The following is a 9,884-nucleotide window of genomic DNA, read 5'->3' on the forward strand; positions in this document are numbered from 1 at the left end:
CAGGGGGAGCACTGGGGTGTGCTGGGAGACACTGGGAGGGGCAGTAGGACATATCGGGAAAAACTGGGGTGGACTCAGAGGCACTGAGGTGGACTGGGAGCCACTGAAGTGGGAATGAGACATACCAGGGGTGCTGGGATGGACTGGGAGAGTAGCAGCTGGAGGCACCTGGACACAGTGGGGTGAACTGGTTACTGGGACATACTGGGAGACAGCAGGGTACACTGGGATGGGACTTCGGTGTGATGCTCCGTGAGTCACCGGGGGGCAGCAGGGCACAGTGGGAAGCGGGGAGGTGCAATGGGAGGTACTGCAGACACCAACAGCGTGGGAACTCGGGAAGGCACTGGGGGGCACTGGGACGGGACAGTGGGAGAGGGTAGGAGGCATCAAGAGGCCGCCGGAGTCACCAGAGAACAGTGCTGGGAGGCACCAAGGCCGCCGCCGGCTGAGAAGGCTCCGGAGAACGGCCGGGAGGCACCGGGGACACCGGGCCCAGAGCCATGCCCCCGCCTCCCCGGCGCCGGGGCCCGGCCCTCACCTGCTGCACCTGCCGCGCCAGGGCCACCAGGTCGTCGGGGTCCCCGACGCGGGCGGCGCGGCCGGCGCTGCCCTCCACCAGGGCCAGGGCCAGCCCAGGGCCGGCGCCGCCATGCCCGGGCTCCGCGCCTCCCTCCGCCATCGCCGACCGCGCCCGACCACTTCCGCCCGCTTCCCGCTGTGGCGTCACCGCGCGCGGCGAGGGGGCGGGACCGCGGCTGAGTCGCTGAGGCCTCTGATTGGGCAGTGTGCGCGGAGGGGGCGTGGTGTGGCGGAGGGGGCGGGGCCTAGGCCGCGCGCTGCGGCCTCTGATTGGGTGATGGCCACGGAGAGGAGTGGCGGAGGGGCGGGGCTTGTATCGCTGCGGTGCGGCGACTCGGCCAGGGCTCAGACATGGCGCTGCCGCCGCCGTTGCCGGTCATGGAGCTGCTGCTGCTGCTGCCGCTGGCGCTGCTGGCGGGAGCCGCCACGCCACCGGAGCCGCTCCCGCTCCCTGTCCCGGCCGACCCGCCGCTGCCGGCCCAGCCGCCGGACGCCCTGTTCGCCGCCGGCGCCGAGGCGTACGCGCGGGGGGACTGGCCGGCCGTGGTGCTGCAGATGGAGCGGGCGCTGCGGGCGCGGGCCGCCCTGCGCTCCCGCCTGGCGCGGTGCCGCCTGCGCTGCGCCAACGCCACGGCGGGGCCGCCGGAGGACGAGGAGGAGGGCGCCGAGCCCCAGCACGACCCGGTTCTCCGGGACCTGCGGTTCTTCCGGGGGCTTCTCCGCCGCGCAGCCTGCCTGCGGGGCTGCGGGCCCGCCGCGCCCTCCCGATACCGCCTGAGCGAGGAGCTGGAGCGCGAGTTCGGCCGGCGCAGCCCCTACAACTACCTGCAGGTCGCCTATTTCAAGGTGCGGGACCGGCAGGGAGAGAGGGAGGGAGGGAAGGGAGGAGTTCCCGGTGCGGCGGGATGCGGGACGGGCGGGATACGCGGAGGATGCCGGAGCCGGGCGGGGGGGATGGAGGGATGGGATCGAGAGAACCGGGCGGGGACGATCGCGGTGCCGGGACGCCGGAGATGGGTTCGGTGTGTGCCCCGGCGGGATGGCCGTGCCCTGCCCCCCTCAGTGCCACGTCGGAGCTCGCCGGGGCCGCCCCCGTCACCGCCCCCTACCCCGGCCGCCGGGATGCCCCGGGATGCCCCGGGATGCTCCGGGATGCTCCGGGATGTCCCAGGGGCCGGGGGTCCCCTCCTCTCCGCGTGGGATCTGCACTGTCTCACCCCCCTCATCCCACCCAGATGAACCGGCCGGCGCAGGCGGCAGCGGCCGCTCACACCTTCTTCGTGGCCAATCCCGGGCACCAGGAGATGAGGCAGAACCTGGAGTACTACCAGGCTATGGTGGGGGTCCGCGAGGAGGACTTCACCGACCTGGAGGCCAAACCCCACCTGGTGAGACCCCCCCCTCCCCTTCCAAAGTCCTTGTGTGGTGACTGTGGTGCTGCGAGGTCCCTCCCCATGGGGACGAGGTAGCCCAGGTGATCCATCACGGGGATGGAACCCCCATGTTGAGCCCCCCTCATCATTCCTCATCCCTCTGCAGAGTGAGTTTCGGCTGGGGGTCCGGTTTTACTCGGAGGAGCAGCCGGCTGCCGCCATCCTGCACCTGGAGAAGGCCCTGGAGGAGTATTTCGTGGCAGACGCCGAGTGCCGCGCGCTCTGCGAGGGACCCTACGACTACGAGGGCTACAACTACCTGGAGTACAATGCAGACCTTTTCCAGGCCATCACAGGTGCGATCTCTGCCTGCTGTGTCCTGTCACAAGAGTTGGGGACAGTTCTCGGTGGGCAGTTGGTTCCCAAAGACCTGAGGGGTGGTGGGTCCCTGAAGAGGGCAAACGCCATCGTAGGTTTTACTTGGAGAAGTGTGGCCAGTAAGTGGCAGGAGGTGTTTGCCTGCACTCAGCACTCGGGGTGATGCTCAAGAATCCTCCAAATTCCAGAGGAATATGGAAAATCAGGAGAGGGACCAGCAGAGGGTCACCAGGATGGGAGGCCAGAGATGGCCACTCTGTCCCCAGAGAGCAGCACAGCCCCCCCCCCCATCACTTAGAGGTGGACAACCAACCACCAAAAATCTGGCAAACAGCCCCAGTGCGAGCAGAAGGTTGGAGACCCCTCAGGGTCCTGCCCACCAGCCTGTGGGTGACCATGAGCAGTGACATGGGTTTTTTTTTCTCCACCAGACCACTCCATGCAGGTGCTAAGCTGCAAGCAGGGCTGTGTCACAGAGCTGGCCTCACAGCCCGGCCGGGAGAAGCCTCTGGAGGATTTCCTGCCCTCGCACTTCAACTACCTGCAGTTTGCCTACTACAACAGTAAGCAGCTTCTGTGGGCTGTCAGGGCTGGGCACCCAGCTCTGGGCAGGCTGAAATCATGGATCCACAGAGTGGTTGGGTTGGGAAGGGACCTTCAAAGATCGTCTCCTCAGTCCAGCCCAAGATGCAGCGACATCTTGGCATTGGTCACTCCGAGGTCTCTCACTGCCCCATCCAGCTTGCCTTGGAACATTTCCAGGGATGGGGCAGCCACAGCTTGTCTGTGCAGCCTGTGCCAGTGCCTCACCTGCCTCATCATAAAAAATTTCCTCCTTATGGCCAACCTAACCCTGCCCTCCTTCAGTTTAAGACCGTTGCTCCTTGTCCTGTCACTAAAAGCCTTGGTAAAAGTTGTCCTCATATCTCTTGTAGCCCCTTCTAGATATGGGAAGGCCATAAGATCTCCCAGGAGCCTTCCCATCTCCAGGTTCAACAACCTAAATTTTTTCAGCCTTTCTTCCTAGATATGCTCGTCCTCTAACCATTTTTGTGGCCTCCTTTGGACCCACTCAAAGGGGTCCACTCACACCCTTCTTGTGCTGGGGACCCCAGAGCTGGAGGCAGCACTGCAGGGGAGGTCTCATCAGAGAGGGGCAGAATCCCCCCCTCACCTGCTGCCCACAATGCAGCCCAGGACTTGAGGGGTTTCTGGGCTACCGTGGCCAGGTCCTGTCCAATTTTTCATCCACCAGTTTCTCCAAGCCCTTCACAGGCTGCTCTAATCCCACTCACGCCCCTGTCTTCACTCATAGTGGTGGAGAAGCTTCCACCAGACCTTGTTGTACTTTGTGAGGTTCACACAGGCATGCTCCTCCTGCCTGAAATGTTCTGCTGGACATTTGGATCAGTCACCCTCCACATCACTTTATTCCCGGGCAGTTTTGCTTTCCAAGTGAAATAACAGCCTGGAGAAGTATTTTTTTCCCTCCTGCCTGCTGTCTACCTCTTGCTTCAAACCACAGTGGTGTGCTTCCCTGCCAGAAGAGTCATAACCCAGGCAAATACATCTGATTTTATTTCACTTTTTAATTCGCCCCCTTAGAAAAATTAAACTGTTTCTGTGCAAATTTCTTCAAAGGGAGGGGAAAAAAAATATGGCATCCAAGAAGATGGAAATCCTCGAGAAGAGACAGCTGAGAGGGGACTTCATCCATGTCTGTCAGTATCTGCAGGGTGGGTGTCAGAGGATGGACCAGGCTCTGCTCGGTGGTGCTGAGCAATAGGACAAGAGGCAGCGGGCAGGAACTGATGCACAGGAATTTTCACCTGGATATGAGGAAGAACTTCACTGTGCAGGTGACCACGTGCTGGGACAGATTGCCCAGAGAGGGTGTGGGGTCTCCCTCACTGGAGATAATTCCAGAACCATCTGGATGCAATCCTGTGCCAGGATGCTGAAGCAGGGAGGTTGGACCAGATGACCCAGTGTGGTCCCTTCCTTTCCTTCCCCAGTTTGTGACTGTGTGATTCTGTGAAAGGCTGCACAGAAGTGGGGCAGGGTGCTTCAGTGGCTGGAAATTGCAGGTTAGCGAGGAATGGTTGGGTCTGACTGCCTGGAAATGGGGCCTCAGGAATTTTTCCAAGCAAGAAAAGTACTCAACCTGTGACCCTGGTTTCTGGAGGCAGGAGAGCACCTTGGATTCTGAATTTTGCCTTTGTGGCAGCAGTTATCCTTGCTCCAGGGGATCTGCCCTGCTTGTGAGACTCTTTGCAGGACAACAAGGATTTTGTCTCTCATCTCTCTTTCCATATCCGTGTTTGCTCTGCCTCCAGTGCCCTTGGACATGCTGCTAAACAGCCCCACTTTCTCTTTGCAGATGGGAATTATGAAAAAGCCATCGAATGTGCCAAAACCTATTTGCTCTTCTTCCCACATGATGAGGTGATGAACCAGAATTTGGCCTATTACACCGCTGTCCTGGGGGAAAACCTGGCGGGACCCATCCAACCCCGAGAGGTGAGCAATCAGCTGAGACATCCTCTCTCCTCCTAGGGGACCTTTGCAGAAGTTTTGGGGTCTTGTCTGGTCCAGCCACCCAAGGTGGACAGTAATGGATGGTTTTAGGGTTCAACAAGCTGGAAAATAGCTGAGAGACTGAAAATCATCACTGGCAAAATATCTGGATGATTGGCACACATGGACCCACTCCTCAGGGAGAGGCAGGTGGACAGACCTTTTAGGAGGGTCTGAGCACACCTCTGCTGCACTCTTCCACAACTGAAGTGAAATTGCTTAAGAAGGAGAGGATTTGGCTTCAAAATAGCTGGATCTGGATGACCAGTTCCTGCCTGGGATGTGGTAGGCAGGAATGGAGGTCTCTGCCCCACACCAGCTGGAGTAGGGAAGGGGATCTGCTCCTAAAGAGCTTCCTGCAGGAGGGACATGTGTGTGCCTCTGCTGGACTGTCCTCTCCCCAGGAGTCATCCACACAGGACAGGGAAATTCAGGCAGGATGGGGAAAGCCACTTCCTTCCCAGCTGCCAGCGGGAACAGGAAACCAGGGCTATAGGTCTGGAGCAAGGACCCCAGGAATGGTGTAAACCTGCACCTTCCTGCCCGTACTCAGGGTCCTTTAGAGCCCTCGTGCTGTACCTCACCCCTTCCCTGTGCCCCCTTGCCACAGGAGATCCGGGTGTACCGCCAGCAGAGCCTGATGGAGAAGGAGCTGCTCTTCTTCAGCTACGATGTCTTCGGCATCCCTTTCGTGGACCCGGTGGGTGGTGTGAGACCAAGGGGACATGGTGGCCAGGTGGAATGTGGATGAGGGGGTCTGCATCCTGGCCAGATCCTTGTCCAGCTCCTGATGCTGTTCTTCTGGCTGCAGGACACGTGGACACCTGAAGAGGTGATACCGAAAAGGCTGCGAGAGAAACAGAAGTGAGTGCTGTCCCCGGCCGAGCCCACCCAGGGGGGGTCCAACAGGACATACCCCTCTTCCTCTGGGGGGTTTGGGCCAAAGGCCATGGCACAGAGCTGCTGCCAGGGAAGGTGTTGATACTGGGGATGGAAAAGGCTGCTGGAGGGCAGAACTTTGCTCCCCATCAGCCCGTGGGATGATGGGCACCCCAAGCACCACAGGGTGAGGGATGCATTGGAGTGACTCTCTCCAGTCTTGGGCTTTGTCACCAGCCCCTGAGACAACTTGTCCTGCCCTCTCATTCCTGACGTGGTGGGGACAGTGGGATGGTGGGGCTGATGGCTACCACGTGCCCAGGGCAGAGCGGGAGACGGCGGCACGCATCTCGGAGGAGATTGGCAACCTCATGAAGGAGATCGAGACGCTGGTGGAGGAGAAGGCCAAGGAGTCTGCTGACATGAGCAAGTTCATCCGAGAAGGTGCAGAGCAGGGGAGGTGGGATGGGGACCTCCGTGACCCCTGCTGCCAGTCCCTCCATACGTGGGTGGCAGCAGGAGCAGGTGGCAGGACCACAGCTTCCCCCAGGGTTGGTGGTGCACATCCCCACGTCCCCCAATCCCGTTTGTGCCCCAGGTGGCCCCTTGGGGTACGAAGGAGCCAGTGTCACCATGAACTCCAGGGCCCTGAACGGCTCCCAGCGTGTGGTGGTGGATGGAGTCCTTTCTGCCGAGGAGTGTCGGGAACTGCAGAGACTCACTAACGTGAGTGTGGGGATGGGAGGGCGGGCAGGGGTTGCAGCTCAGACCAGTAACACCCATCGGGTTTTGCAGGCAGCTGCCTCAGCTGGGGACGGCTATCGGGGGAAGACCTCTCCTCACACCCCCAGCGAGACCTTCTACGGCGTGACCGTCCTCAAGGCCCTCAAGGTTGGGGTGGATGCGGGGAGAAACGGGCTGTGGGGACAAGAGGTGGGAGTTTGGGGGCAGGCCCTGTGGCCACCTGGAGCTGAGCCCCTGTGCTGCCTGTCCCCCTGTAGCTGGGCCAGGAGGGCAAGGTGCCCCTGCGCAGTGCCCACCTGTACTACAACGTGACGGAGAAGGTGCGGCGCATGATGGAGTCCTACTTCCGCCTGGAGGCTCCGCTCCACTTCTCCTATTCCCACCTCGTGTGCCGCACAGCCATCGACGGTGAGCACGGCCCAGAGGAGCGGGTCTGGTCCTGTCGGGTCCCCTCCAACAGCTGGAGTTGGTCTGGTCTTGGACCTGTCCTTGGAGACCTCCTTGCTGCTCCCTAACTTTCTCCTCTACCTAGGAGGGTGTGGGAAGCTTGTCCCTTAAAGCCCAGTTCAGGAAGATGAGCAGAAGCTCTCTTGGTTGCCTCCAGTGGGGCAGATGGCTTCATGCCATACAGGATTTCAGCACTCAGAGGCATTTGGGATGGGTGCTGGGAGAGGCTGTGCCTGGAAGGCCAGGGAATGCCACGGGACAAGCCGGGAGAGGTTTGTGCCACCCAAGTGGCCTCGCATGGTCCACACTCCAGCAAGTTAAGTGCTTTAGGCTGCACACGACTTTCTTGTCACCTCCAAGCCTGGGATGCTTGGGGACGGACCCTGCTCTTGCACAGACAGAGGGGTCCTGATATCCCAGGTCTCGTTCCACCCTAGAGAAGCAAGAAGGTCGGAGTGACAACAGCCACGAGGTGCACGTGGACAACTGCATCCTCAATGCAGAGGCTCTGGTGTGCGTGAAGGAACCCCCAGCCTACACATTCCGGGATTACAGGTACTGGTGGTGGCTGTCAGCTGAAGGTACCACAGCTTGGTGGCACCTGGGCTGGGAGGAGCCAGGTGGGAGGACACCAAACCTGGGCTCTCCTGCCTCAGGCTCTTGCTGTGGGTGTTGGGGGAGCTCTGGGCTCACCTGCTTGCTGGAGCTGTGGTCAGGGTTGTTAGTTACCTCCACTTGTCCCCTGCTCCCTTTTTAGTGCCATCCTTTATCTCAATGGAGACTTTGAAGGGGGAGCTTTCTACTTCACTGAGCTGGATGCCAAGACGCAGACCGTGAGTAGCTCAGCTCCGAGGATCCACGTGCAGCTCCTTCCTGCTGGCCCTGTCCCCTGGGAACACCCCCTGGGCCACTGCAAAAGATGAACTGGGGTTGAAGGGGACGGACTTGCTCATGACCGGGGTCTCCCACCCTTGGCAGGCGGAGGTCCAGCCACAGTGTGGCCGTGCCGTGGGCTTCTCCTCCGGCTCAGAGAACCCCCACGGGGTGAAGGCCGTGACCAAGGGCCAGCGCTGCGCCATCGCCCTCTGGTTCACCCTGGACCCTCGGCACAGCGAGCGGGTGAGCTCCCTCCCAGCAGCACGGGGGGTTTTTGAGTGGCACACTGGCCGTGCTTACCCCCCCGTGGGTCTGCCCACAGGAGCGTGTGCAGGCAGATGACCTGGTGAAGATGCTTTTTGGCATGGAAGAGGGAGATTTGGAGCCGGAGCAGGAGCCACCCGCTGCCGTTGTGGTGGGGAAGGACGAGCTGTGATGTCCCACGGGGACCAGGATGTCCCTGCCGGGACCGGTGACACCAGCATTGCAGTTTTGGGCTGCTCAGTCATCAGGGTGACATATGGGACCCCCCTCTGCCCCTAACCCGCGTGGGATGGGGCACTGGGGAATGCCCTGCACTGCCCCTGCACCATCCAGCATCCCCCCGTGGAGCTGACCTGGGATGTGATGGAGGCTCAGAGGGGTGACATGGGGACAAGGGAGGGGTGCTGTGTTAGGGGTGAGGCCCCAGTGCCACAGGTGCAGTTGTGTGCCTTTCCTGAGCCTGCGGCTATTTAAGTGCCTTCTGCAGAAAATGGGTGAATAAAGCTATTTTTTTTCTAAGCTGTCGCTGGCTGGAGTCTGCTGCCCCCCCTTTGGCTGCCATCAGTGTTGGGGTGCAGCCTTTCCTCCTGGCAAACATTTACTGAAGGGTGTTGTAGCCCTGCAACCCCACAAAGGTGTTTTTTGGGGGGACAAGGTGCCCCAAGGGCAGTGCAGCCCTCGGCTGAGCATCCCCTGGACCCCACTCCTGCAGCGTGGGCACAGACCCACCATTCCAAGGAGGAGGGAACCGTCCTTGAACAAGAAGGACATTGAGCACTCTGGCACCCCCGGACAGGGCATCGAATTGTTCCCGCGGGTGTCTGCCCATTACCATAACCATCCCGGGAATGTGGGCAAATAAATCCTGCCCCGCTGCACCAGGACCCAGCACCCCCAGCCCACTGGGAGAGGGCGTAGGGCAGGGCCCGTTCAGCATCAGGGTGGGCGAGGGGGGGGTCTGGGGTAGGTTTCTGCAGGATGAAAAGATGGTCCCACTGGAGGGTGCCCACCATCCCCGCGGCTGACCCGGCTGCCTGGGCGCGTGAGCAGACTGCTGATGAGGCCAGGGCTGTTAACCATTGCCAGGTCCTGGGGCTGCCACGGGCTTGGTGTCACCGGGGTGGTGGCACGTGTCCCCCCTACACCCCGTGTCCCCCTCCTGCAGGGGACACCGCTGACAATGGCGGCTTTTGTTGGTGCCACGGTGGGTGGTGTGGGGGAATGCCCGAATTCCCTCACTGAATGAACCCCTTCCCTGCTCCCTGTCGAATTCCTGGAGCCACCCCCGGGGCCTCTGTGGCTTGGGGGGGGGGCTCCCAGCCCACGGCAGGGGTGCAGAGGGTCATGGATTTGGGGGGGGGGTCACCTCCTCCACACCCCCTTCCCCTCTTCCCGTTGGGGACCCCCATTTTCCCATATCCCTCCACTGTGGAGTCCCCGTCTCCCTCAAGACCCAAATATCTCCTGTAGGATAGAAATACTCCCCATGCCCCAAATCTTTACCCCAAGGCCAAATTCTCCCTTCCAGGACTCAAATCCTCACCTCCAGCCCCAAATCACTCTCCTCAGATTCAAATCTCCTCCCCCTCAGATCCTAAATCTCTCCCCCCGCAGAACCCAATGCTTTTCCCTGGGGACCCAATGCTCCCTCTCAGGCCCCTAATTCCACCCCTCCCTGCCCCCAGTACCCAATTCCCCCCCAAGCCCCACATCCCCCCCCCTTTGGCCCCAAATGTCCCACTCGAGACTCAAATCTCTCCTCCT

General features: G+C 61.0%; 2 protein-coding genes across 2 annotated transcripts in view; one reads left to right on the forward strand and one right to left on the reverse strand.

Annotated features, from left to right (window-relative positions):
- CUNH1orf50 (chromosome unknown C1orf50 homolog) overlaps positions 1–682 on the reverse strand; it is a 2,304-nt gene extending 1,622 nt beyond the window's left edge. Inside the window, exon 1 of the mRNA XM_017831957.1 lies at positions 542–682. Within this exon, the coding sequence (XP_017687446.1) occupies positions 542–682 (141 nt within the window). The remainder of the gene's footprint in view (positions 1–541) is intronic.
- Positions 683–919: 237 nt separating this feature from the next.
- On the forward strand, positions 920–8,639 carry P3H1 (prolyl 3-hydroxylase 1). The gene is made up of 15 exons (XM_017832018.1): positions 920–1,428; positions 1,818–1,970; positions 2,122–2,311; positions 2,765–2,896; positions 4,714–4,853; positions 5,521–5,610; positions 5,722–5,774; positions 6,112–6,233; positions 6,388–6,515; positions 6,585–6,680; positions 6,791–6,941; positions 7,418–7,535; positions 7,738–7,813; positions 7,959–8,099; positions 8,179–8,639. Exons 1-15 carry the CDS (start codon positions 934–936, stop codon positions 8,290–8,292), a joined length of 2,199 nt encoding a protein of 732 aa, XP_017687507.1. The 5' UTR covers positions 920–933; the 3' UTR covers positions 8,293–8,639.
- Positions 8,640–9,884: the final 1,245 nt, after the last annotated feature.

Source organism: Lepidothrix coronata, unplaced genomic scaffold (genome assembly GCF_001604755.1).
Source record: "Lepidothrix coronata isolate B3197 unplaced genomic scaffold, Lepidothrix_coronata-1.0 Scaffold198, whole genome shotgun sequence".
Classification (NCBI taxonomy): Eukaryota; Metazoa; Chordata; class Aves; order Passeriformes; family Pipridae; genus Lepidothrix; species Lepidothrix coronata.

Excerpts from the sequence above, each read along its gene's own strand:
- P3H1 (XM_017832018.1), top strand. The coding sequence starts at position 934 with ATGGCGCTGCCGCCGCCGTTGCCGGTCATGGAGCTGCTGCTGCTGCTG. Across the intron at positions 1,971-2,121 it reads TGGAGGCCAAACCCCACCTG|AGTGAGTTTCGGCTGGGGGT; the intron begins GTGAGACCCCCC and ends ATCCCTCTGCAG. Across the intron at positions 8,100-8,178 it reads ACCCTCGGCACAGCGAGCGG|GAGCGTGTGCAGGCAGATGA; the intron begins GTGAGCTCCCTC and ends GTCTGCCCACAG.